This window comes from Anas platyrhynchos, chromosome 17 (assembly GCF_047663525.1).
Source record: "Anas platyrhynchos isolate ZD024472 breed Pekin duck chromosome 17, IASCAAS_PekinDuck_T2T, whole genome shotgun sequence".
NCBI lineage: Eukaryota > Metazoa > Chordata > Aves > Anseriformes > Anatidae > Anas > Anas platyrhynchos.
In genome coordinates, this window is record NC_092603.1 from 1,175,917 (window position 1) to 1,201,840 (window position 25,924).

Here is a 25,924-nt window from a genome sequence, read left to right on the forward strand (position 1 = left end):
TTCATAGTGTCTAGCCAAGCATTATACAGCTCCTTACTTCAGCAGGGAGTTTTCACAACTCCCGTTCCTCAAACAGAACTCCTTGTTTTTATAATACAGAAGACAATGAACAAACATTTATTGTGTATTACAACTCCCAGGAGATCAAGATGATTTTTTCCCTTGAGATGGGCAAACACACGGTTAGGAGCTCAGAAAGGGGAGCCTGTCTCCATCTGTTGTGGGTTTACTTGGCAAGGTTTCGGTAGCAGGACTCCACGTCCCAAAGGACGTTGAGCCCCATACGATGCAGCCGAGTCTCTGCACATTTGGGGAGCCTGAAGGACCCTGCCAGGAGCACAAGGGATGGATCCGATGGGGAAAAGTGTGCTGGGGGAGGGAGGATGAAACCATCCAGGCTGCAAAGAGTTAAATGACCATGACTGTACTGAGCAATGACTAAGGCATTTGTGGAAACTCAGTGGGAAGGAGGCAGAGCAAGCAGCTGTGTGCATTTGTGTGCCCGTCATTAACCATTGCTTTCCCTTCAGATATTCAAAGCATCAATCATCCAGGCGGGAAAAGACCCCCAAAAGGGAGACCCACCTGTCCCCCTACCACCGATGTCACCCACTAAACCGTGTCCCCAAGCACCACATCCAACCTTTCCATTTTATGGAAAAAAAGGGTTGGAGCGGCCGTGTGATACAGCCGAGTCTGCGCACATTTGGGGAACCTGAAAGACCCTGGCAGGATCACGAGGGATGGATCCAATGGGGAAAAATGCTCGGGGGGAGAATGGAAGGGAGGATGAAACCGCCTGGGTAGCAAGGGTTTATTACTTCCAGCCGGCTGCTGTTGGGCATGGTAATTTGCACAGTGTGAATATTTAGAGAGCCTTTCTTCTTTAAGAAAATATTTTCCTTTGACCCCGCAGAGCTAAAAATAAATGGGAGGCTGCTGCCAAGTGCTGTCCTAAGAGAGAAAACCACCAGCTTTCTGGTACACAGCATCTGATTTCTGCCCGTTTATTTCTGGCTGTCCAGCCCAGAAGTAGCTGTTTTCCTTTGTCCTCTTTCCATTGTTTTCCCCTGAGACAGAGAGGCACCAGCAGTGCCAAATAATGTAAGTAACCTTTTTTTTTTTTTTTTTTTTTTTTTTTTTTACTTATGCTGGTGGGGGCAGAGCATGGTTGTTTTGTTCCAGTGACTTGGAGGCAGCTAGGAACGCCCCACGCAGTAAAAGAAAACAAAAACGCACTGTAGGCAGACTGTGCTGCCATCCTCTGGAAATGTTTTGCATTTTTTAGCAACAGGGCTCAAAGTCCACTCGGCTCTGTGGCAATGCCGCATGTTAGCATGGAGTCGAAAAGCCTCCAGCTGGTCCGTAGAGGGTCGAAAAGCCTTGAGTCGAAGAGCCAGGGAGCTGAAACTGCAGTTCCAGATACCTGGATGTGCTGCCCTTCCCTTGGACCAAGTGAAATACCCACGTTTGGGTATTTTGGGTAGTGGTGGGTATTTTTTTGGCTCTTCTCCCAGAAACACAGAAACAGAGTCTCCTGAATCACCCTTCTTTGTTCCCTCTAAACTCTTTTATATTCCTGATGGCCTCGTCGTTAAGAGTCTGATGTTATCTCAATCACAGGGTTTTCCAACCACCATGGCCACGTTCCCAAATCTCCCCCTTCTTTATTAATACCAACCATTTTCTCGACACAAATTACCACTCCATATATAACAAATTGCAGCACAAGTTCTGAGTTCCGAGAAATCGTTGCCATTGGCTCTGCCTTCACCTCCTCCTGGCTGTGCACGCACAATGCCTCCTCGTGGTCATGGGCTGGGTCCTCAGGGCAAAGGCCGTACGTCTTCCTCGATATGGACTTTTCACCTCAGCCACAAAACTCATCTAAACCAGTTCTTGCTCAACAGAGGATGAGCTATCTTCCCATTTTATTGCTTTTCATGACTTGCTGGCCAGTGTTTACAATGGTTATAGATATCCCTTGTCTTCCAGGATTATCCCATCTCAGTCCTTTCCTTGTGGTTAGTTTCCGATGTCCATCTGTGGTAGCTAAAACTTGCAAAATCACCATGGGGTGACTTCTCTAGACCTGCTATAGTTCTACAGTTAGCCCTTTAGCATCTATTGCTTCCTTCAGGGCCATATCCCCCATTTCCATACATGGCTCATGCAGCATGTATTATTGAAGACAACGAAGAGAAGGTTCATTAACGCACATCGGATGCTCAGCCCTTGCCTGGGAAGCAGGGCTCCAGCATGAGTCACGGTTTTGCAAGAAAACAAAGCAGCCACTTTCTCACATTTCCCCTGAGCGTCCATTGCAGAACTTGAAAGGTTGAGAAGTGTGGTTTCTGGTGGTTTGGGTCGATTTTTTTAGCTGTGCTCCTCTGGTGGATGCGGTGGTGTAATGGCTTAACCCGACTGACAGCTAAGCACCACTCAGCCAGTTCTCCCCCCACCCTGCCCTTTGGCACTGGGGAGAGAATAAAAATAAATAAATAATAAATTAAAATGAAAGCTTTTGGACTGAGATAGAGACCGTTTCTTAAGACAAAAAATAAACGATTTTTTTAATAATAAATGGTGTGGAATACCCTTTTGGACAGTTTGGGTCAGCTGTCCTGGGTCTGTCCCAGCTCCTGCTGCATCCCCAGCCTGCCCAGTTGCAGGACAGAGCGAGAAGCTTAAAAGTCCTTGGCTTGGTGTAAGCTCTGCGACAATTAATACATCAGCGTGATATCAACATTCTTCCCATCTTAAATCCCAAACACAGCACCATACCAGCTACAAAATGAGCACCGGGCGAGCACGTTTGGACTGAGCGAGTGAGCTTGGGGCTCTGCTAAGCGGGCTGTAGGGTTCTCGTGGGGATGTTGCCACCTGCTGTTTCCATCAGGCAGCACCACTTGCTTGCAAGACATCCTTTACTGACAAACCACCCCAAAAGCTTTTTCTATTCACCTTTTTAACCAGACTATAGATATACGTATATTTATTTACATCTATTGATTCAAAGATCGAAGCCGAAATTTCTAAGTGACGAAAAATCCTTTATTGTCAGTGCTGGATGCACAGGGGATCCTTCCACCTAACGTGCATGTTCGACGTAACAAACTATCACATATTTATACAGAAAAACAACGAATATTCAATCAATGCCTATACATATTCATTACCTAAACCCGCCCACTCTCGCTTCATATGCTAATTAGCTTATCAGTCCTTGTGCAAAGCCTCCCAAGAATTGCGGGCAGGGGTCTTCAGGACGTGGGCAGTGGTCTTTGGGAGGAAGACCATGTAGGGAACCATGGATGTAGATCATGGAGAGGTGGTGGGATGATTCCCATGACTGGAGCGTGGCTGTTGATGGCTACGAACTGTTCAGAAGGGAGGAAATAATTCCTGTATTAGGAATTGGATAGATTGTGAAGAGCTCTGCCTGAGAAACAGCCATGACCAGGTGGAGAGCTCGGGGGTGAAAATCAAGGATCGGTCCGGTAAAGGACCGGTGGTTGGGGTCTGCTACAGCCCACCTGATGAGTATGTTGGCGAGGTCTTGCTTCAGCTACAACTGTTGTGCTCACAAGCTCTTGTCCTGAGGAGGATTTCAACCACCCAGATATCTGCTGGGATAGCAGCATGGTGAGATCCAGATAATCCAGGAGACTCCTGGAGTCTGTTGAGGATAACGTCCTGGTCCAGGTAATAGACGGACCGACACGAGGTGTAACCTTACTAGCCTTGGTGCTCACCAGTGTGGAAGAGAGCTTTTCAGAGGTTACGATTGCCTGGTGACGACCACTACCTGGTGGAGTTGGTGACCCTGAGGAATACGGGTCTGGCAAAAAGCAGAAGACCCTGAGCTTCCAAAAAGAGGACCCTGAACTTCAGGAGAACAAACTTCTGTCTGCTCAAGGAATTACTGGCTGGGATCCCCCAGGAAACTGTCCCTAAGGCCATAGGAATGGAACACATGCACATATATATGTGTATAAATATATATTTCACAGACTAACAAAATTTAGGAATCAGAAGGGAGCTTGAAAAATCATTTTGTCCATATAAAAATAATAATAATAACAATAATAATAAAATGGGGGACAACAAAGTGCAATGTGGTTGATGCTCTTCAGATGATGTGGAGAACAGCATCCCCAGGTCTGGTCCGTAAGGTTTGGGTCTTGTTCAGCTCTGATATTTGTCAGCACCTCTTCCATCTCAGGTTCCATCCTTAGTCATCAAGCTTCAGTTTTGACCTCAAAACCACAGATACAAACACTTTAAAAGATTTCTGAAGAGCATCATCCTTCATCAATGAGAGGTGCCACCAGTGCCCAGCACGGGGAAGGTCCTTTCTCCGCAACCATTCTCAGGAGCTGCCCCCACAGCCAGGGGCTTGCTGCAGATATAAGGCCGGCTCTGCCAACAGCTTGAGGTCGCCATGTCCTCGCCATTCAAGTAGACGCACTCTGCGCTGCCCTGCACCGGGAACCTGCAACGACAAGGAATGCCACTGCAGCCTTCTGCACTTCCCGTGCCCTCCAGCAGCCGTGCACGGCCACGGCACACCGGGGCCATCAGGCTCTGCCCGCTCGCAGGACTCACGTCAAATTGAAGCTGCTGCCATCCACCCACAGCAGGTGTTCACCCCGTCTCCGCAGCCCAAGCCAGGAATCCCCGTTGTCTTTGAGTTGTCTCAGAAATTTCTGGGTGGCAACGAGAGAGGCAGACAGTCAGAAGCTGCTGGAGCACCGCGCTCCATCAGCCCCACGGGACTCGCTGCCCCGCTGTGGGACATCCCGCCCAGCTGTCCCAGCCCCACAGACACCCATCACCCCGCACTCACCAATTCCCAGTCCTGATTCACCACGACCAGCGAGGCCCCGTGTCTCGAGCACTGCTCCTGGCTCCAGCTCCAGTTGCCTTGCTCCTGCTGCCCCGACAGGTAGTAGCAGACGTTGCAGTACCCAACCCATTTGGAAGGGCACGCCAGCACCGGGGCTGCCTTCTGCCCTTTTCTGGTTGCTGAGGAGCAAAGAGGACATTAAATGAGGTTATAGCAAGAGGCGGATCGGGCTCTTCTCCCTCCCAAGTGGTAAGACAAGGGGAGAGTCTCCCAAGCTACACCAAGGGAGGTTGAGGTTGTATATTAGGAGGAATTTCTTTACCAAAGGGGTTGTGGCATTGGAACGGGCTGCACAGGGAAGTGGTTGTCACCATCCCTGGAAATCTTCAAGACATGGGTAGGTGTAGAACTCAGGAGCATGGTTTAGTGGTTAAAGGTCGGGCTGGATGATCTCAGAGGGCTTTGCATAGCATGGCTCGGGTTGGGAGGGACCTTACAGATCACCCAGTTGCAACCCCGGCTAGTTCTATAACCCGGCTGCAGGGGGCACGGACAGCTCTGTGTAGAGGGGTGGGATGGTGGTGGCCACTCTGCCCTTACCTATCAGCGCAACAATGATAAGAAACAGCATCAAGTTCAGGATTATCAGCATATTCCGCTGTCGCTCGGTTGTGCAAACCCTGCCTGCAGCAGAAGGAAAAGATATTTGTGGTGAGGACACTGCCCTCACATCGCCAGCACGACCAGAAGGCGATGCCAGGGGGATCACGGACACCCCTCGACCCCGTTTCCCTCCTCCTTGGCACGGGGTTCACCCCCACAAGTGCTGCAGCAATAGGAGGACAGCTCAAAACCCAGCTGGGCACTGGCCCTGCACTCACCCAGGCATCTTTGGGACCTGTTTCTGCCCGTGGGTGCAGCATCTGTGGGCATCTCAACAGAGTGGGTCACCGCTGTGTCCTGGGGGTCCTGGGGCTGGTCGGGATCCTCATATTGGGAGGTGAGGCCACTCTGCTCGTCTTGCACCGTAGTGTTCACCGATCCAGGAGTGCTTAGCACGTCAGAAGGCATTGGTGCTGCTAAAAATAAAAACCAAAACATAGAAGGTAAGGCTCGGATGCGGTTCCCCTCCCCTGCAAGCCCAGCCAGCGGGGTGATGAGGTGGAAAAGCGAGGCTGAAGGAGAGATCCCTGGTCGGCAGCAGATTCACGCAGCCGTTGCGGTTGAGGTTGAGTTCCGACAGAACAAGTTGAAACGGAACAATTTGGGCAACATGGAGGGTTTTATGGCTGTCTTCAACCACACGCTGCAGCATGTGAGCTCACCTGATGCAGATTTGGCATTGAAAGTGAAGGCAGAGAAGAAGAGGGGAGCAGAAAAAAAAAAGGGGGAGCAAAAAAAAACCAAAAAATCAAACAAACAAACAAACAACAAAAAAAAAAAAAAAAAGGGGGGAACAAAACAAAACAAAAAAAAAAAAAAAAACAACCGAAATGAACAGCAACAAAAAAGAGGAAAAAAAAAAAAAAAACAACAGTGAAAACACAAAGAAAGGGAAGAAAGAGACAAAGAATTGAAAGAGGGTGGATAAATGGGAGAGGGGGATTCTCTCTGATTCGTCCCGTCTCTGGGACGGGGGAGAGAATCAGAAAAAAAAAATAATAAATTAAGCCTGTGGGTTGAGATAGAGACGGTTTATTAGGGCAGCAAAGAAAGGAAAATAAAAATAATAATAGGAATAGCACTACTACTACTAATGCGTACAAAACAAGCGATCCTCTAAGCGTTCAGGGTCTGAGCAGGGCAGGCGATGAACTCATGCAGTGTGTATGCCCTCGGGCTAAGCTCAGGACCGTGAGAACAAAAATGTTTTTTTTTGCACCAGAATTAGAAACATGGGAAGCAGAGGAAGTGCCAGGGAGGTGGGCGGCGTAACAGCTCCGTGAGGGCTGGGAATGGATGAAGAAAAAGAGAAAAGAAGCATTTTGGGGACCTCTGCTGTACGGTTCCCCGTAGCTCCGGGGGCACAGGAGGATGGGGAGAGCACGCAGGGCTGACGTGTGTCCTCTGAAGGCATTTGTTCTGGGAACTCCAGATGGATTTAGAGGTGGCTGGATGGAAAAATTCAGAGCCTGTCCTCACCCCTCCAAATATCCCACAAGCGCCCCCCCCGAGCAAGATCTCACTTTCCTCCAGCATTACCACATCTATGTAGATTTTCCTCATCTCTGGGACGGATCAGTTCTTTTTTGTTAGGGTGAGGTTTTTTGCAGTCTCCTTTCCCCATGGCTAGCAAGAAAATAGGTCCCACCGATCACGTGTACGTGTCCTGTCCCGATGCCGCGACTGCCGGAGCACCCTGCGATAGCAAGGAGAGGGTTGAGCGTTGGGGGGCCAGCAAAGCCCCCCGGGTGTGAGGAGTTTTGGAGACCTGGGGGGAAACGTAGGGAAAAAGTGGGTGGGAAAAGGGTTTGCGGTTTGCAGGAGGGTGAAGGAAGGAAAAGGGGACAGGAAGATGCACGGGGCGGAGGCACCGGAGTGGGGGAGAAAGGAGCAGGGGCAGGCTGAGGAGCTGCAAGAAAATTCACCCAGCACCGCGGCAGCAGCAACTTTCATAAAGAAAAGGAAGAGTTTTGGGAATCGTGAGGTTTTCGAGGCTCTCCTCGGCGAGCCACGGCGCTGCGTGCGCCCTTCGGGTGCAAAGTTCATTGAAAGAAGGGAGCGAGCAAGAGAAGAAAGAGAAAAAAAATAAAATAATAAAAAAAAATAAAATAAAATGCAAAAAGAAAGGTGAGAGAGTGACGAAGAGGGTGGGAAAAGGGGCAAAGGAGCCCATAACGAAGTAAATAAATAAACCTTAAAGCAATGAAAGAAAAAAAAGTTGGGAAGCCCGCCCTGGCTGGCTGCTCCTTTCCTTCCCGTTTCAGCCCCGAGCCGAGCGCTGCTCGCTCAGCTGGCCCCGAATTTCGCTGCTCGGAGGCGAACTTACCTTCTGAGTGTCTTCTCCGGTGTGGATTGTTGCAATAAGTGTGCGGAGATTAAATGAATCACAAAGGACAGCCCCCCGTTACATAAGTGGTTGCTTTTGCCCAATGCCACGCCTACGCCGCCACATAAACGAAATATAAATAGTTAAATAAAAAAAAGCAACTCAGATGACTCAAAAGCTAACTCCTTGCTGCTTGGAGTTGCCCTCATGATGTTATCCTGCTGCCAAAAGAGGAAGGGGAGCAAATCTCTGATGCTTTTGATGAAGAAACCCCGTTCATTTGAAACATCGGTGCAGAAGCAGAGAGGGGGAGAAATAATGGCAAAAACCTCCAGATGCTGCATTTTTTTTTTTTTTTTTTTTTTTACTGCTCTGACAAAATGTCCCTTCAAAGGGGTGGATGAATGTTGCTTCAACTTCCCTCTTCTGAGGGCAAAACGGTGATTTTGTTTTTTTTGAGGTCTGGTTAGCCCGACCACATATTTTTAGGGCGCGTATTCCTTCGGGTGCGTATCCTTTGGGGTGCATATCCTTTAGGCTGCGTATCCAAATAGCCTTTTTTTTTCCCCCTCAGAACAGAATTATCTTTTTTCTTTTTTATTTATTTATTTATTTATTTTTTCCTTGAGGGTGGAGAGGGCAAGGGGGCAGACAGAGCGACGACAACTCCTTGATGACCACGACGTTTTTTCGCGGCGTGAAAAAACAATCTGTAGCTGTGACTTGCTACAGTGACAGAAGGACAGGAAAAAACAAAGAACAGTGCTTCATTTTTATTATTATTATTATTTTATCTAGCCAGTGTTTACAATGGTTATAGATATCCCTTGTCTTCCAGGATTATCCCTCTCAGTCCTTTCCTTGTGGTTAGTTTCCGATGTCCATCTGTGGTAGCTAAAACTTGCAAAATCACCATGGGGTGACTTCTCTAGACCTGCTATAGTTCTACAGTTAGCCCTTTAGCATCTATTCCTTCCTTCAGGGCCATATCCCCCATTTACATACATGGCTCATACAGCATGTATTATTGAAGACAGCGAAGAGAAGGTTCATTAACGCACATCGGATGCTCGGCCCTTGCCTGGAGCCGAGTCAAGGAGCGAGAGAAGAACGAGAAAAAAATAAATAGATAAATAAAACACAGCACAACACCCGAGGAGCATGAGTCACGTTTTTGCAGGAAGACAAAGCAGCCACTTTCTCACATTTCCCCTGAGCGTCCGTTGCAGAACTTGAAAGGTTGAGGATTGTGGTTTTTGGTGGTTTGGGTCGATTTCCCTAGATGTGCTCCTCTGGTGGATGCGGTGGTGTAATGGCTTAACCCGACTGACAGCTAAGCACCACTCAGCCAGTTCTCCCCCCACATCCCCTCCCTGCCCTTTGGTACTGGGGAGAGAATAAAAATAAATAAATAATAAATTAAAATGAAAGCTTTTGGACTGAGATAGAGACTGTTTCTTAAGACAAAAAATAAATGATTTTTTTTAGAAATAAATGGTGTGGAATACCCTTTTGGACAGTTTGGGGCAGTTGTCCCGGCTCCTGCTGCACCCCCAGCCTGCCCCGTTGCAGGACAGAGCGAGAAGCTGAGAAGTCCTTGGCTTGGTGTAAGCTCTGCGACAATTAAGTCATCAGCGTGATATCAACATTCTTCCCATCCTAAATCCCAAACACAGCACCATACCAGCTACAAAATGAGCACTGGGCGAGCACGTTTGGACTGAGCGAGTGAGCTTGGGGCTCTGCTAAGCGGGCTGTAGGGTTCTCGTGGGGATGTTGCCACCTGCTGTTTCCATCAGGCAGCACCACTTGCTTACGAGGCATCCCTTGCTTACAAACCACCCCAAAAGCTTTCTCTATTCACCTTTTTAACCAGACTTTAGATATACATATATTTATTTACATCTATTGATTCAAAGATCGAAGCCGAAATTTCTAAGTGACGAAAAATGCTTTATTGTCAGTGCTGGATGCACAGGGGATCCTTCCACCTAACGTGCATGTTCGAAGTAACAAACTATCTCATATTTATACAGCAAAACAATAAATATTCAATCAATGCCTATGAATATTAATTACCCAAACCCGCCCACTCTCACTTCATATGCTAATTAGCTTATCAGTCCTTGTGCAAAGCCTCCCAAGAATTGTGGGCAGGGGTCTTCAGGACGTGGGCAGTGGTCTTTGGGAGGAAGACCGTGTAGGGAACCATGGATGTAGATCATGGAAAGCTGGTGGGATGATTCCCATGACTGGAGCGTGGCTGTTGATGGCTACGAACTGTTCAGAAGGGAGGAAATAATTCCTGTATTAGGAATTGGATAGATTGTGAAGAGCTCTTCCTGAGAAACAGCCGTGACCAGGTGGAGAGCTCGTGGGTGAAAATCAAGGATTGGTCCGGTAAAGGACCGGTGGTTGGGATCTGCTACAGCCCACCTGATGTGTATGTTGGTGAGGTCTTCTTGCTTCAGCTACAACTGTTGTGATCACAAGCTCTTGTCCTGAGGAGGATTTGAACCACCCAGATATCTGCTGGGATAGCAGCATGGTGAGATCCAGATAATCCAGGAGACTCCTGGAGTCTGTTGAGGATAACATCCTGGTCCAGGTAATAGACGGACCGACACAAGGTGTAACCTTACTAGCCTTGGTGCTCACCAGTGTGGAAGAGAGCTTTACAGAGGTTACGATTGCCTGGTGACGACCACTACCTGGTGGAGTTGGTGACCCTGAGGAATACGGGTCTGGCAAAAAGCAGAAGACCCTGAACTTCCAAAAAGAGGACCCTGAACTTCAGGAGAACAAAATTCTGTCTGCTCAAGGAATTACTGGCTGGGATCCACCAGGAAACTGTCCGTACGGCCATAGGAATGGAACACATGCACGTATATACGTGTATAAATATATATTTCACAGACTAACAAAATTTTGGAATCAGAAGGGAGCTTGAAAAATCATTTTGTCCATATAAAAATAATAATAATAACAATAATAATAACATGGGCTACAACAAAGTGCAATGTGGTCGATGCTCTTCAGATGACGTGGAGAACAGCATCCCCAGGTCTGGTCCATAAGGTTTGGGTCTTGTTCAGCACTAATGTTAGTCAGCACCTCTTTCATCTGAGGTTCCATCCTTAGTCATCAAGCTTCAGTTTTAACCTCAAAACCACAGATGCAAACACTTGAAAGGATTTCTGAAGAGCATCATCCTTCATCAATGAGAGGAGCCGCCAGTGCCCAGCACGGGGAAGGTCCTTTCTCCGCAACCATTCTCAGGAGCTGCCCCCACAGCCTGGGGCTTGCTGCAGATATAAGGCCGGCTCTGCCAACAGCTTGAGGTCGCCATGTCCTCGCCATTCAAGTAGACGCACTCTGCGCTGCCCTGCACCGGGAACCTGCAACGACAAGGAATGCCACTGCAGCCTTCTGCACTTCCCATGCCCTCCAGCAGCCGTGCACGGCCACGGCACACCGGGGCCATCAGGCTCTGCCCGCTCGCAGGACTCACGTCAGATTGAAGCTGCTGCCATCCACCCACAGCAGGAGTTCACCCCGTCTCCGCAGCCCAAGCCAGGAATCCCCGTTGTCTTTGAATTGTCTCAGAAATTGCTGGGTGGCAAGGAGAGAGGCAGACAGTCAGAAGCTGCTGGAGCACCGCGCTCCATCAGCCCCACGGGACTCGCTGCCCCGCTGTGGGACATCCCGCCCGGCTGTCCCAGCCCCACAGCCACCCATCACCCCGCACTCACCAATTCCCAGTCCTGATTCACCACGACCAGGGAGGCCCCGTGTCTCGAGCACTGCTCCTGGCTCCAGCTCCAGTTGCCTTGCTCCTGCTGCCCCGACAGGTAGTAGCAGACGTTGCAGTACCCAACCCATTTGGAAGGGCACGCCGGCTCCGGGGCTGCTTTCTGCCCTGGTTTGGTTGCTGCAGAGCAAAGAGGACATTAAATGAGGTTATAGCAAGAGGGGGATCGGGCTCTTCTCCCTCCCAAATGGTAAGACAAGGGGAGAGTCTCCCAAGCTACACCAGGGGAGGTTGAGGTTGTATATTAGGAGGAATTTCTTTACCAAAGGGGTTTGTGGCTGCCCAGGGAAGTGGTTGAGTCACCATCCCTGGAAGTCTTCAAGACACGGGTAGGTGTAGAACTCAAGAGCATGGTTTAGTGGTTAAAGGTTGGGCTGGATGATCTCAGAGGGCTTTGTATAGCATGGTTCGGGTTGGGAGGGACCTTACAGATCACCCAGTTGCAACCCCAGCCAGTTGTATAACCCTCTGTGTAGAGGGGTGGGATGGTGGTGGCCACTCTGCCCTTACCTATCAGCGCAACAATGATAAGAAACAGCATCAAGTTCAGGATTATCAGCATATTCCGCTGTCGCTCGGTTGTGCAAACCCTGCCTGCAGCAGAAGGAAAAGATATTTGTGGTGAGGACACTGCCCTCACATCGCCAGCACGACCAGAAGGCGATGCCAGGGGGATCACGGACACCCCTCGACCCCATTTCCCTCCTCCTTGGCACGGGGTTCACCCCCACAAATGCTGCAGCAGCGGGAGGACAGCTCAAAACCCAGCTGGGCACTGGCCCTGCACTCACCCAGGCATCTTTGGGACCTGTTGCTGCCTGTGGGTGCAGCATCTGTGGGCATCTCACCAGAGTGGGTCACCGCCGTGTCCTGGGGGTCCTGGGGCTGGTCGGGGTCCTCATATTGGGAGGTGAGGCCACTCTGCTCGTCTTGCACCGTAGTGTTCACCGATCCAGGAGTGCTTAGCACGTCAGAAGGCATTGGTGCTGCTAAAAAAAAAAAAAAAAACATAGAAGGCAAGGCTCGGATGTGGTTCCCCTCCCCTGCAAGCCCAGCCAGCGGGGTGATGAGGTGGAAAAGCGAGGCTGAAGGAGCGATCCCTGGGTGGCTGCAGACAGCAGCACCACGAGGCTCAGCCCCGTAGCTCCACCAGTGTGCACCCAGCCGTTGGGAAACGCCAAGCATATTGTGCAAGGTGTGTTAAGTATCTTCAGAAAAGGAGAAGTTGGAAGGAGTTTGCAATGTGTGCAAAAAGATTCACACAGCCGTTGCGGTTGAGGTTGAGTTCCGACAGAACAAGTTGAAACGGAACAATTTGGGCAACATGGAGGGTTTTATGGCTGTCTTCAACCACACGCTGCGGCATGTGAGCTCACCTGATGCAGTTCTGGCATTGAAAGTGAAGGCAGAGAAGAAGAGGGGAGCAGAAAAAAAAAGGGGGGAACAAAAACCAAGAACAACAACAAAAAAAAAAGAAAAAGGGGGGGAACAAAAAAAAAAAAAAAACAAAAAACAACAACAACAACAAAAGAGGCAAAAAACAAAAAAAAAAAAAAAAAAAAACAACAGTGAAAACACAAAGAAAGGCGAGAAAGAGACAAAGAATTGAAAGAGGGTGGAAAAACGGGAGAGGGGGATTCTCTCTGATTCGTCCCGTCTCTCGGACTGGGGAGAGAATCAGAAAAAAAAATAATAAATTAAGCCTGTGGGTTGAGACAGAGACGGTTTATTAGGGCAGCAAAGAAAGGAAAATAAAAATAATAATGGGAATAGCACCACTACTATTAATGTGTACAAAACAAGCGATCCTCTCAGCGTTCAGGGTCTGAGCAGGGCAGCGGATGAACTCATGCACTGCATATTCCCTCGAGCTAAGCTCAGGACCGTGAGAACAAAAATGTTTTTTTTGCACCAGAATTGGCAACATGGGAAGCAGAGGAAATGCCAGGGAGGTGGGCGGCGTCACAGCTCCGTGAGGGCTGGGAATGGATGAAGAAAAAGAGAAAAGAAGCATTTTGGGGACCTCTGCTGTACGGTTCCCCGTAGCTCCGGGGGCACAGGAGGATGGGGAGAGCACGCAGGGCTGACGTGTGTCCTCTGAAGGCATTTATTCTGGGAACTCCAGATGGATTTAGAGGTGGCTGGATGGAAAAATTGAGAGCCTGTCCTCACCCCTCCAAATATCCCACAAGCGCCCCCCCGAGCAAGATCTCACTTTCCTCCAGCATTACCACATCTATGTAGATTTTCCTCAACTCTGGGAGGGTTCAGTTCTTCTTTTTCGTCAGGGTGAGTGTTTTTGTAGTCTCCTTTCCCCATGGCTAGCAAGGAAATGTCAGGTCCCGCTGATCACATGTACCTGTCCTGTCCCGATGCCGCGACTGCCGGGGCACCCTGCGATAGCAAGGAGAGGGTTGAGCATTGGGGGGCCAGCAAAGCCCCCCGGGTGTGAGGAGTTTTGGAGATCTGGGGGGAAACGTAGGGAAAAAGCGGGTGGGAAAAGGGTTTGCGGTTCGCAGGAGGGTGAAGGAAGGAAAAGGGGACAGGAAGATGCACCGGGCAGAGGCACCGGAGCGGGGGAGAAAGGAGCAGGGGCAGGCTGAGGAGCTGCAAGAAAATTCACCCAGCACTGCGGCAGCAGCAACTTTCATAAAGAAAAGGAAGAGTTTTGGGAAACGTGAGGTTTTCGAGGCTCTCCTCGGCTTGCCACGGCGCTGCGTGCGCCCTTCGGGTACAAAGTTCATTGAAAGAAGGGAGAGAACAAGAGGAGAACAAGAAAAATATAAAATAAAAAAAATAAAAAAATAAAATAAAATGCAAAAAGAAAGGCGAGGGAGTGACAAAGAGGGTGGGAAAAGGGGCAAAGGAGCACATAACGAAGTAAATAAATAAACTTTAAAGCAATGAAAGAAAAAAAGTTGGGAAGCCCGCCCTGGCTGGCTGCTCCTTTCCTTCCCGTTTCAGCCCCGAGCCGAGCGCTGCTCGCTCAGCTGGCCCCGAATTTCGCTGCTCGGAGGCGAACTTACCTTCTGAGTGTCTTCTCCGGTGTGGTTTGTTGCAAAAGTGTGCGGAGATGAAATGAATCAAGGACAGCCCCCCGTTACGTAAGCTGTTGCTTTTGCCCAATGCCTGGCCACGGCTACGCCTTCACATATTGAAAGTAAGTAAGTAAATAAAAAAAAGCAACTCAGATGACTCAAAAGATCACTGCTTGCTGCTTGGAGTTGCCCTCACGATGTAATCCTGGCTGCCAAAAGAGGAAGGGGAGCAAATCTCTGATGTTTTTGATGAAGAAACCCGTTCATTTGAAACATCCTGTCCTCGGTGCAGAAGCAGAGAGGGGGAGAAATAATGGCAAAAACCTCCAGATGCTGCATTTTTTTTTTTTTTTTTTACTGCTCTGACAAAATGTCCCTGCAAAGGGGTGGATGAGTGTTGCTTCAACTTCCCTCTTCTGAGGGCAAAACGGTGATTTTGAGTTTTTTTTGAGGTCTGGTTAGCCCGACCACATATTTTTAGGGCGCATATCTCTTCGGGTGCGTATCCTTTAGGGTGCGTATCCAAATAGCCTTTTTTTTTTTCCCCTCAGAACAGAATTATATTTTTCTTATTTATTTATTTATTTTTATTTTTTTCCTTGAGGGTGGAGAGGGCAAGGGGGGGAGACAGAGCGACGACAACTCCTAGGTGACCACGACGTTTTTTCGCGGCGTGAAAAACCAATCTGTAGCTGTGACTTGCCACAGCGACAGGAGGACAGGAAAAAACAAAGAACAGTGCTTCATTTATATATATTTTTATTATTTTTTTTCAGTTTGGTTTGTTTTTTTCTTTTTTTTTTTTGCAAGAAAATCCTGGAAGAAAACAGCCAGAAAACTGTGCACAGGCAGGGGCTGAGCAAAGGCACCTGGCAGAGCAGGGAAGACAACAGGATTAAATACTGGTGTTAATAAAAAAAATAGAAATAGCTAAATTAATTAATCAATTAAACACTTTCTTAGCTGCTTTCAAGCACGTGTGCCTTTTTTACTGGAATGGCAATGAAGCAGTGCCTTGTATCCATCAAAGGGATTTATCTGGGCTCGCACCAGGATGGGGAAAAACACTAAAAGACACAAAACCACATTTTTTTTTGGCCATGAGATAGCGCAAGACCCGAGCCTGCCCCTATCTTCTCATTAGGGATGTAATTTACAGGACGGGCCGTGAGCCTGGGGGAGGCAGGAGGATCTTGTGCCCCTCACCCGGGCACCAGGCGAGGGTGTTGGTGACCCCAAAAACTTTCAGGGGCATTGAACGGCCGTGAGCTGTGGCAGGAAGCTCCGGCCCCGCTGCTGGTTCGCACTTCACCGGTGCAGCTCTGAGCATTTTGGTTTCCTGTCCTCCGGACCCCGTCGTGTCCCCTCCACCTGCTGCGTGTCCTCCTGCCATGGAGGTTGAGGATGGCTACATGGCCTTGGACAGGCGATGCAAGCGGGGTGCTGCGGAGAGGCCGGGACCCCTCCGGGACGCAGGTAGCGGGGTCCGGTCCTCCGTCCCCACCACGGGTTTGTGGTGGCGAGAGGATACCCCGGGTGGCGATTGCTTGGCGGGGGGAAGATGCGGGGTGGTGCAGCTCTTGGGGTCCCAGAGAGTCGCTCAAGCTGGGGAAATTGAGAAGGGGATTTGGGGGGGTGCTTGCCTGTGGTTTTTGGACACCCCACGGCACCCCGACGCTGGCTGCTGGCATCCCCGTTTCTCTCCCATCTTGTCACCGTCGGGCTCGGCTGCATCCCCAAAAACCCTTTTGCTCTGAAGAAGAGGGATTTTGGGGCACCCCCCGGGACAGAGAACAGAGCTGACGGATGCTCTCAGCCCCCCCACTTCTCCTTTTGTGTCCCTTCCCCTGGCTGCAGGCCCTGCCACGAGGGACCCCGAGCCAGGCTTTGCCCCCCGGTGCATTCGCACCCCCATGCGATCCCCCCGCTGCCTCCTCGGGGCCCTGGTGGCCGTTCTGCTGCTGTCCTTTGCGATATGCGGTGAGTTGACACCCCTGGGTGTCCTTTTTCGGGGGTGCTGGGGACTGGGGACACCCCCGTTTGGGCTCAGGGTCCCTCTCCCCCAGTGTCTTGGCTGCTGGTGGAGAGGCACCAGGGAGCTGTGGAGTGCGGGAACGCGTCGCAGGGACAAAGTTTTGCCACCCTGGGCTGCACCCACCTGGGGCTGAGGACGAGCCTGTGCCCCCCCGGAGGTAACCCCCTTAAAATATTGCATAAAATGTTGTCTGAACCCCCCTATCACCCACCCCGTGGCGCTGTGGTGGGGTTGTTTGCGTGGCTGTTTGTCTGTCTGTCCGTCTGTCTGCCTGCAGACGGTGGGGGCTGCGAGCTGTGTCCTGTGGGGTGGACGCTGCACAGGAGGAAGTGTTTTTGGGTCACCAGCAAGAGCAGCTCCTGGAGGGAGAGCCGGGAGAATTGCAGCCATCAAAGAGCCCAGCTGCTGGTGCCAGAGGACCAGGGCGAGCTGGTAACGGGGCTGATACTGGCTAGGATGTGGGACGGGGCTCAGGGTTGCACCCGAGGGGATGTGGGGTCCAGAAATTTGGGGTCCGCACCCAGAGGGTGCAGGGATGGGTGCCCAAACTTCTGGGGTAGCATTAGGGATGCCATTGGGGCTCCTGGCTGGGTGGGGGAGCCAGTTTTGGGGACAGCAAACAACACCGTAGTCACCAGCCCCGTTTCCCCTCGTAGGACTTCCTAAATCGAGTCATACAGAAACCCACACGCTACTTCTGGATCGGCCTCTCCCAGCCCTCTGTGGGGATGGCTTGGACCTGGCTGGATGGCTCCCGCCTAGACGAGAGCCGGTGAGAGCCTAGGAGAAGCCTGGAGGGGTGGATGTGGGGTGGACACCCCCAACGTCCCCTCAGGGACCCCCGGGAGGTGCCACGGGATCTCTCTCGCACCCTCAGGTTCAACCTGAGCACCCCGAACGCCAGCGGAGCCTGCGGGGCGCTGAGGGAGGACAGGATCATCTCAGAAACCTGCGGCTCCGCCTTGGCGTGGATCTGCCAGAAAGAGGCCGTCCTGCTCTGAGCGACTTGGGAAAAAAATATAAAAAAAGAACAACAAAAAAAAATTAAAAAAACACATTGCTTTCAAAATAAAGTCCCTTCTCACCCCTGCGGGCTTTGTGTTGTCTGCTAGGGCTGCTGTATTTTCAGCACGCAGGGGGCATTTTGGAAAGGGATGGCTGGTGTGAAGAGGGGGAGAAATGAGGTTCTGGGATTTTGGGGGAGGCAGGTGAAAAGGCAGCTTTTTTCTTTTTTCTTTATTTATTCTGCAGGTGGGATGAGCCCTGACAAAATCAGGGTTGCACAAGCTGAGGTTTTCATACGATTCCTGGAAAAAAAAAAAGAAAAAAAAGGCCTTTTTTCTCTCTGTAGCCATTGGCAACCTTCTTCTCGTTGTGGCTGGTGGTTTGCAAGATCGGGCTTGCACAGGCTGACATTTTCACACAGTTTCTGGCAAAAAAAGAAATTACAACAATCCCCAGGGGTATAAACCACAATGACTAATTCTCTTGCGGTGAAGCACTAAGAGGAGGACGTCAGTCATAAAAGCAAAGAAATGCCATGGGGGGAAATGGGAGAGGGGAAGGAGACGGAAAAGGGTGGGGCAAAAAAAGCCATATTTGAAGATATTTGTTGCTTTCACTTTTGTAATGATGCCAAGAGTTGCACTGGGGACCTGGGCTGTGTGCTGAATAAGTTTAGGTTAGAAAAAAAGTGAGAAAGGAGCAATTTGGACAAAAAAGGTGTGGTGTAGGGCAGGCTGCTGGGGAGGGAGGCAGACGCTGCCTCATGACTGCTCGTGAAGAGGATCCCACGCACAACTGGCTGTGGTGAAGCCTAAGTGGCACGTAAAGTGGAATATTTCACAACCAGATGCCCGAAATTGGGGATATTTCCCCCTATTTCAGCCTCCTTGGAGAAGCCTCCGCCATTACAGGGCAGAAGAGTACAACTCCCATCATCCCCTGCGTGCGGGACCCGGCTCCAGGCTGGGCGGGCGCAAGGCGCAAAGTGCAGTGGCAGGGGCGGGGCGTCCGCCATTTTGTGCACGTATGTGACCAATGGGGGCGATGGGGAGGGGTTGGCTCTCGGCTCTTAAAGGGGGCACGGCCTCAGAGTGGGCCCTTTCGGGTTACGGTGGAGAAGGGCCCGGCGGAGCGCACTGAGGGGAGGACGAGGAGGCTCCGGTGCGGGTCGCGGCGGTGGAGCGGAGCTTGGCCTTTTCTCCATCATAGCCCCGCCTTCCCCACTGCGGGGCCTGCTTTAAGGCCGGCACAGGGGTGGGAGCAGAAGCAGGAGCGGGAAGCTCAACGTGAAAATCAGTGGCACGTGGCGGATGGTGGCGAGCGTGAGGGGTAGCTGAGGACCCCGGTGCTGTGGTAATGTGCATGCACAAAGGAGCGACGGAGACGAGTAAGCACCAGTCCTGTTTTTGGGATGCCACGGTGCTGCTGGAGGTCATGGCAGGGCTTAGAGCTACATGGGCATAATTTAATTTAATTAAAATAGCTGGGGAGAGGAGCGTAAGGACAGGAAAGCCGTGAGAGGTATGGAATGGCCTGAGCTGTGGGTGTGGGTGCAATGCTCATTTCTGAGCTCAAAGGGGATGGAGGTGATGCAATGAGCTCGGGCAGCCCTAAAAATCCTCAGAAGCCAAAGACAGCCTCTGAACTGAGCCTTTTCCCCAAGATACGTGCTTTCTGGGTGTATTTTCAGGTGCTGGAGGGAATAGGGGGGCAGTGGGGAGCTCGGGGGGCTCTTGGAGGCACTTGCACCCCGTGTTTGTTGACCGTGCCTCTCCTCCATGCTCCGTTGCTTTGTTCTCCCTCCAGCTTTTAGCCTCAAGTGCCTTAAGGACAAACTGTTCCCCATCGGGGCCACCGTGCTCGTGACAGTGTTGCTGATTGCCGTCATTGCCCTGGCAGGTAAGAGGATGGAGATGGCCCTACCAGAATCCTCTCCTCCCCTTTGGGAAACCCAGTGGTGAGGATAGGGCAAGGGCTGGGCATGGGATGCCACGGGAAAACCTGGACGGGGGTAAAATTTGTCCCTAAAGGGGTCAAAACTGCCTCAAAACACTCAGCTCCAGGAGGAAGCTGCAGAAAGACCTTTATGGAGAGGAAGGAAGTGTTTATTTCAGCCCCAAGTGGCTTCTGGAGCTGAAAACGAATATTTTGAACAGAAAGGTGGAAACAACAAAAATAAAATGAGAAGTGGAAATGAACATGTTTTTTATGGGATTAGATCTCACAAATCATCACCACCGATTAAAATAAGCAGATTTCCTTCTCCTTATTTCCAGCCAGGAAATGTCCATCCTGCCCCTCTCCCATCCTTCCCACCTGCTCAGAAAACGGCATCGGGTTCAGGGAGAAATGCTTCTACTTTGTGCAGAACGAGACCAACTGGAACGAGGGCCAGAGCTTCTGCCTCTCCCTAGGAGCCCAGCTGGCCACCATCGACAGCCAGGAGGACTTGGTTAAATGAGGGTTTTGCCCGGTGCTGGGGTGGCTTTTTGGGAAGCAGCTGTGGGGTTCCTTGGAGGATGTAAGGTGAAGATGGGCACAACATTTCTTCTTTGCTTTCCAGAGCTTCCTATTGCGCTACGGACGTCCCTTGCACTACTGGGTCGGTCTGCATCGGGAGGGATCCGACCCCTGGAGATGGTGCAATGGGTCTCTTTTCAACAACCTGTATGTCCCGGCTTCTTTTTCTCATATTTTTTAATGGGCAGGGAGCAATTAACCACCCCTTCTTGTAATGCTTGGTCCTTAGGAAGCAGCTTGTGGATGCAGAGGGCATCCCTGGATGAACCCATATGGGATTAATCAACCAAAAATATTCCTTCCTTCATGTAAGGGGGCAGACTTAGCTTTGCATGGGGGTCATTGTCTGCTGGAAAGGATTCTTCCTCCTCCTTCCAGCACCATTTGCTTATGTGGAAGATGCTCAGACCCTTGACTTCTCCTTCTGCTTTGTGCAGGTTCGATATCCAGGGCAATGGCCAATGTGCCTACATCGACCTTGATGGGGTCAGCAGTGACTGGTGCTCCCAGCTGAAGTATTTGGTCTGCAGCCACCCCCTGAAGAGTCCCAGGGGAGCGTAGAGGGGAGGAGAGCCCTGAGCTGCCCCTTGCAGCCTCCTACTGCATCCTGGAGTCGCCTCTGAATTTACACCATGAAGCTGATGAAGAGAAAGCTGCTGTAATTAAACCCACTTGTGTAGGGTTCCTGACAGTACATTATCTAAAGAAGTGTTGTAAATGAAGTCTCAACTCAATCTGAATATTTGTAAAAGGAATATTTTTTTAAATAAATATTTATAAAATGTATAAAAGACAAGAAAACATTGCTGGGTGTGTGGGGAGTCTACGCTCCACCAACACGCACACACAAACATCAAACATTCTAAATAAATAAATTAATAAAAAAATTCTAAATTAATTAATAAAAAAATAAAAATTAATAAAAAAACTAATTAATAAAAAAATTCGAAATAAATAAATTCTCATTGCAGTCTAAAACTTCCTCGTAAGGGGGTGTCGAGAGGCAGGAGACCTTTTCTCCATTAACACCAGCGACAGGACCCGCGGGAACGGGGTTAAGCTGAGGCAGGGGAAGTTTAGGCTTGACATCAGGAGGAGGTTCTTCACAGAGAGGGTGGTTGCACACTGGAACAGGCTCCCCAGGGAAGTGGTCACTGCACCGAGCCTGACTGAATTTAAGAAGAGATTGGACTGTGCACTTAGTCACATGGTCTGAACTTTTGGGTAGACCTGTGCGGTGTCAAGAGTTGGACTTGATGATCCTTAAGGGTCCCTTCCAACTCAGGATATTCTATGATTCTATGATTCTATGATAAATATACAGAACATTGCTTTTACATACCAAACGTGTGTATGCCTTTACAATCAGGAAAGGTTCAACAATCCTTTAAGTTCCATGACTTACCAGTCTCTATTTTCCATTCCTTTTCTTGATTACAAACAAGTCTCTTCTTTTCATTCCTTTTGTACAATATGTCTCGCTTTAAGTTGTCAAGCAACTCGGTCTTCAAGCCTTATGTATCCCGTTCTTCCCGGATCGAAGAAAAACATACCCATCTCCTTTTGAAGGTCAATAGGGCCTGGATCAAAAGGCACGTTCAGGTCAACAGGGAGCAGACCAGCAAAAGCCTTCGATGGCTGTAGCAGCAGAGGGACCGATGCCCTAGCAGTCGGATCAGCAAAGGAGCCCACAGCTCCCTTACTATCTGACAAACCACACGTTTCTGACTGGCCCCACATGGCTCCTCAAGGCCTCAGAGATTGCTCGCCAGGTGCCCAGCAATCCCACTGCAACCTTGTCGGTTTTAGTTGCAGAGTCCCACACCTTGACCTCAATTTGGTCCCATGTTTCAGGCTCATAAACTGTCCGATCGTTAAGAAGGAGAATAAGCTGTAAGGTTACCAGGACTTTGTTCCTAAGGACGTATGATTCCCCATAATGCACAACTTTTTACCAGTGAGAGGCAGTTGTGTGCACAGGTCCGCTTCTCTCAGCTCGAGCTTCTCTCCAGCTCCAGTGCACCTATTTCTAGCGACTTTCAGTCACTTCAGTCTCTGAGCATTTTGGTTTCCTGTCCTCCGGACCCCGTTGTGTCCCCTCCACCTGCTGTGTGTCCTCCTGCCATGGAGGATGAGGATGGCTACATGGTCTTGGACAGGCGATGCAAGCGGGGTGCTGCGGAGAGGCCGGGACCCTTCCGGGACACAGGTAGCGGGGTCCGATCCTCCGTCCCCACCACTTCTTTATGTGTTTTCACTGAGCGGTCAGCAATCCGTGTTCTTTCCAAATTACTCCATGAGCATGTACCATGCGGAATGTATATTTAGAATCTGTCCAAATATTTATTTTCCTTCCTGCTGCTAGTTGCAGTGCTCACGTAAGAGCAATTATCTGTGCTTTCTGGGTGGACGTCCCAGGGGGTAATGGTTTGGACTTGATTACCTGTTGAGTGGTTGTAATGGCGTACCCTGCCTTACGTTGTCCTTGTTTCACAAAGCTGCTCCCATCAGTATACCAAGAGTCGTCAGCATCTTCTAAAGATTCTTCCTTAAAATCGGGTTGATTAGAATACACAGTCTCCAGTGTTTCTATACAATCATGGGTTATGGGTTCATCCAGAGTTCCACTAAGGAAAGAAGCTGGATTTACGATGTTAGTGACCACAGTTTCCACATCATCTTGTTCTACTAATATTGCTTGATATTTTAAAATCATCAATTCTTGTTTAAGTTGTTTAAAGACTTTTTGTGCTTCTCCAGTCCAGACTAACTTTGACTGGTTAATCGTTATCAAATCACATAGAGGCTTTACCAATACTCCATAATTATAAATCCAAAGGCGACACCAACCTGTCATTCCTAAAAAGGTTTGTAGCTCCTTTACCGTTTGAGGTTCTGAGGTCCGGCAAATGACTTCCTTATATTCAGTTCCTAGTTCTCGTTGTCCTCCTGAAATTTCAAATCCCAGATAGGTCACACTTTGTTGAGCCAGCTGGACTTTCTGTCAAGAGACTTGATATCCATTTAAACCCAGAAAATTAAGAAGACTTAGAGTCCATTGAATGCAACTCCCTTTAGTCTCGGTAGCTATTAAGAGATCATCTACATATTGTGACAAAGCACCTTCAGTGTCCGGAGGCATCCAAGTTTTGAGTTCCCTTGCTAATTGGTTTCCAAAAGTAGTGGGGCTATTCTTGAATCCTTGAGGCAGTGCTGTCCACGTAAGCTGCGTCTTTCTGCCTGAATTGGGATTTTCCCATTCAAAGGCAAATAGGTTTTGGCTTTCTGTGGCTAAGGTTAGGCAGAAGAAGGCATCTTTTAAATCCAGTACGGTAAACCAGACTTGGCTATTCTTTAATTTAGTCAGCAAAGCATAAGGGTTTGCCACTACTGGATGTATATCCTCGGTGATTTTATTTATGGCCCTCAAATCCTGAACTAACCTATAGCTTTTTCATCTGCCTTTTTAATTGCCAATATGGGTGTATTGTATTCTGATTCGCATTCAATCAATAATCCGTACTGTAAAAATTTATCAATTATCTCTTTAATTCCTTTCCTATCTTTCATATTATAATATTATAATATTTCACAACCAAATGCCCGAAACTGGGGATATTTCCCCATATTTCAGCCTCCTTGGAGAGGCCTCAGGCCTCCGCCATTACAGGGCTGAAGACTACAACTCCCATCATCCCCTGCGCGCGGGACCCGGCTCCAGGCTGGGCGGGCGCAAGGCGCAAAGCGCAGTGGCGGGGGCGGGGCGTCCGCCATTTTGTGCACGTATGTGACCAATGGGGGCGATGGGGAGGGGGTTGGCTCTCGGCTCTTAAAGGGGGCACGGCCCCAGGGTGGGGCCCCCTCGCGTTACCGTGGGGAAGGGCCCGGCGGAGGGGGGTCGGGCGGCGGGGGGAGCGTCGTGAGCGTCGTGAGGCTTTCCTCGCCGAGCCACGGCGCTGCGTGCGGCCATCGGGTGCAAAGTTCGGGCATTGAAAGAAGGGAGCGAGCGAGAGGAGAACGAGGAAAAAAAAAAAATAAAAAATAAATAAAAATAAATAAAAATAAAAAAATAAATAAAATTAAAATAAATAAAATTAAAATAAAATTAAAAATAAATAAATAAATAAATAAAACACAGCACAAATGCAAAAAGAAAGGCGAGGGAGTGACGAAGAGGGTGGGAAAAGGGGCAAAGGAGCAAATAACGAAGTAAATAAATAAACTTTAAAGCAATGAAAGAAAAAAAGTTGGGAAGCCCGCCCTGGCTGGCTGCTCCTTTCCTTCCCGTTTCAGCCCCGAGCCGAGCGCTGCTCGCTCAGCTGGCCCCGAATTTCGCTGCTCGGAGGCGAACTTACCTTCTGAGTGTCTTCTCCGGTGTGGATTGTTGCAATAATGTGCGGAGATTAAATAAATCACAAAGGACAGCCCCCCCGTTACGTAAGCTGTTGCTTTTGCCCAATGCCTGGCCACGGCTACGCAGTCACATATAGGAAGTAAATAGTTAAATAAAAAACCCCGTTCATTTGAAACTGATTCAAAGATCGAAGCCGAAATTCCTTTAAGTGGTATATTCTTTATTGCAGCGCTGGATGCACGGGGGATCTCTCCACCTATCGTGCATACCCAAAGCGGAAAGCAGTCTTGAATTTATACAATCAATCTATCAATATTCTACAAGCGCCTATACATATTCCTTACCTATCCCCGCCTTCCCTCGCTTCTCATGCTAATTAGCCTTTTGGCACCTTACGCCTGCGTAGAGCCTCCCAAGAATTGTGGGCAGGGGTCTTTGGGACGTGGGCAGGGGTCTCTGGGAGGAAGACCCCGAGTCTTCCTCACAGTGTACTTTTCACCTTTGGTCAGGAATCTGCTGAATTGGCACGTTTCTTAATTGCGAGAGCTGGTTGTTGCCAATTCTTCCGTTTGTTGTATCTTTATAATGAATTCCTATGTCCAATTTTGAGATTTATAGTCCTTACATTTGTTTCTCTGTCCGTCTGCCGCTTCCTTATCATGAGTTCCAGTGTCTTGTTTCGAGATATACAGTCCATGTCTGGGGATTGTCCTTGCCTCCCCAATGCCTCCCCAATGCCTCCTTAATCAATCCCCCCTTTTCTTTTCCCATGCAAATTCTTTTGCATCAGATACTTTCATTATTTACAGTAACACAACAAAGCAGGCATCTAAACAGCATGCACACAAATATTCCTAACACTACTAATGTGATTAGAGCAATGAACACTTGTTTCAACCATTGGAAGCTGGGCAACCAGGAGGTTAACTTATTCCATATTTCACTAAAACTCCATGAAAGATCATCTTTACTGATCTCATGTAGGACCCTTGTCTGCTTCCATATTTCTTCCAGGTCGGTAGAGATCCTTCCACTCTGATCTACATACATACAACAACTTGTATTTATTACTGTACAGACTCCCCCTTAAGCAGCCAGTAACAAGTCTAGGGCCATCCGATTTTGTAATACTACCTGTGATAAACTAGATATCTCTTCTTGTTGAGCCTTTATAGCATCCAGAGTTTTGTTTTCTAACTTCTCTATAATTGCAGAAATATTAACTATCGCCTTTTCCAATTCACTCACTCCTAACCATGGGATAAACCATCGAACAAAACTATGAAAAGCGGTGTGTCTCTCTATCAATGGATTGTTAATTTT

At 49.3% G+C, this 25,924-nt stretch overlaps 6 protein-coding genes across 7 annotated transcripts in view; 3 read left to right on the forward strand and 3 right to left on the reverse strand.

The window, feature by feature from the left end:
- Window positions 1-8,069, reverse strand: part of LOC119718674 (C-type lectin domain family 2 member B) — a 31,252-nt gene extending 23,183 nt beyond the window's left edge. Inside the window, exon 1 of the mRNA XM_072024906.1 lies at window positions 7,839-8,069. The gene's annotated coding sequence lies outside the window, so the exon portion shown is untranslated. The remainder of the gene's footprint in view (window positions 1-7,838) is intronic.
- Window positions 1-21,022, forward strand: part of LOC139998568 (C-type lectin domain family 2 member A-like) — a 36,368-nt gene extending 15,346 nt beyond the window's left edge. The window contains exon 5 of the mRNA XM_072025036.1: window positions 20,685-21,022. Within this exon, the coding sequence (XP_071881137.1) occupies window positions 20,685-20,808 (124 nt within the window). The 3' untranslated portion in view covers window positions 20,809-21,022. The remainder of the gene's footprint in view (window positions 1-20,684) is intronic.
- LOC119718677 (killer cell lectin-like receptor subfamily B member 1B allele C) lies at window positions 852-17,812 on the forward strand. 2 transcript variants are annotated; one of them, XM_038187930.2, is made up of 7 exons: window positions 852-1,104; window positions 15,937-16,163; window positions 16,545-16,667; window positions 16,754-16,879; window positions 17,000-17,154; window positions 17,379-17,494; window positions 17,600-17,812. In XM_038187930.2, exons 2-7 carry the CDS (start codon window positions 16,079-16,081, stop codon window positions 17,721-17,723), a joined length of 729 nt encoding a protein of 242 aa, XP_038043858.2. In that variant the 5' UTR covers window positions 852-1,104; window positions 15,937-16,078; the 3' UTR covers window positions 17,724-17,812. The 2 variants fall into 2 exon arrangements, with proteins under 2 accessions (XP_038043858.2, XP_038043859.2); XM_038187931.2 differs by lacking the exons at window positions 852-1,104; window positions 16,754-16,879 and having other exon boundaries at window positions 15,201-16,163.
- On the reverse strand, window positions 3,988-24,625 carry LOC119718676 (C-type lectin domain family 2 member B-like). Its single transcript, XM_072024909.1, has 7 exons — window positions 24,603-24,625; window positions 7,052-7,208; window positions 5,731-5,928; window positions 5,450-5,533; window positions 4,850-5,028; window positions 4,609-4,709; window positions 3,988-4,495 (listed from the first exon to the last, which is right to left on the reverse strand). The coding sequence occupies exons 2-7, from the start codon at window positions 7,134-7,136 to the stop codon at window positions 4,315-4,317; spliced, it is 828 nt and encodes a 275-aa protein (XP_071881010.1). The 5' UTR covers window positions 7,137-7,208; window positions 24,603-24,625; the 3' UTR covers window positions 3,988-4,314.
- Window positions 9,771-14,802, reverse strand: LOC119718675 (C-type lectin domain family 2 member D-like). Its single transcript, XM_072024908.1, has 7 exons — window positions 14,676-14,802; window positions 13,881-14,043; window positions 12,441-12,638; window positions 12,160-12,243; window positions 11,591-11,769; window positions 11,350-11,450; window positions 9,771-11,236 (listed from the first exon to the last, which is right to left on the reverse strand). The coding sequence occupies exons 2-7, from the start codon at window positions 13,966-13,968 to the stop codon at window positions 11,056-11,058; spliced, it is 831 nt and encodes a 276-aa protein (XP_071881009.1). The 5' UTR covers window positions 13,969-14,043; window positions 14,676-14,802; the 3' UTR covers window positions 9,771-11,055.
- Window positions 18,812-20,657, forward strand: LOC119718681 (C-type lectin domain family 2 member D-like). Its single transcript, XM_038187940.2, has 5 exons — window positions 18,812-19,114; window positions 19,534-19,626; window positions 20,004-20,179; window positions 20,291-20,394; window positions 20,477-20,657. The coding sequence occupies exons 1-5, from the start codon at window positions 19,084-19,086 to the stop codon at window positions 20,511-20,513; spliced, it is 441 nt and encodes a 146-aa protein (XP_038043868.2). The 5' UTR covers window positions 18,812-19,083; the 3' UTR covers window positions 20,514-20,657.
- Window positions 24,626-25,924: the final 1,299 nt, after the last annotated feature.

Excerpts from the sequence above, each read along its gene's own strand:
- LOC119718676 (XM_072024909.1), bottom strand. The coding sequence starts at position 7,136 with ATGGGGAAAGGAGACTGCAAAAAACCTCACCCTAACAAAAAAGAACTG. Across the intron at positions 5,929-7,051 it reads GGAAAATCTACATAGATGTG|CAGCACCAATGCCTTCTGAC; the intron begins GTAATGCTGGAG and ends TTTTATTTTTAG. Across the intron at positions 4,496-4,608 it reads GGCAGCAGCTTCAATTTGAC|GTTCCCGGTGCAGGGCAGCG; the intron begins GTGAGTCCTGCG and ends TTGTCGTTGCAG.
- LOC119718675 (XM_072024908.1), bottom strand. The coding sequence starts at position 13,968 with ATGGGGAAAGGAGACTACAAAAACACTCACCCTGACGAAAAAGAAGAA. Across the intron at positions 12,244-12,440 it reads CAGGTCCCAAAGATGCCTGG|GCAGGGTTTGCACAACCGAG; the intron begins GTGAGTGCAGGG and ends CTTCTGCTGCAG. Across the intron at positions 11,237-11,349 it reads GGCAGCAGCTTCAATCTGAC|GTTCCCGGTGCAGGGCAGCG; the intron begins GTGAGTCCTGCG and ends TTGTCGTTGCAG.
- LOC119718677 (XM_038187930.2), top strand. The coding sequence starts at position 16,079 with ATGGAGGTTGAGGATGGCTACATGGCCTTGGACAGGCGATGCAAGCGG. Across the intron at positions 16,668-16,753 it reads GCTGTCCTTTGCGATATGCG|TGTCTTGGCTGCTGGTGGAG; the intron begins GTGAGTTGACAC and ends CCTCTCCCCCAG. Across the intron at positions 17,495-17,599 it reads TCCCGCCTAGACGAGAGCCG|GTTCAACCTGAGCACCCCGA; the intron begins GTGAGAGCCTAG and ends TCGCACCCTCAG.
- LOC119718681 (XM_038187940.2), top strand. The coding sequence starts at position 19,084 with ATGTGCATGCACAAAGGAGCGACGGAGACGA. Across the intron at positions 19,627-20,003 it reads TGCCGTCATTGCCCTGGCAG|CCAGGAAATGTCCATCCTGC; the intron begins GTAAGAGGATGG and ends CCTTATTTCCAG. Across the intron at positions 20,395-20,476 it reads GGGTCTCTTTTCAACAACCT|GAAGCAGCTTGTGGATGCAG; the intron begins GTATGTCCCGGC and ends CTTGGTCCTTAG.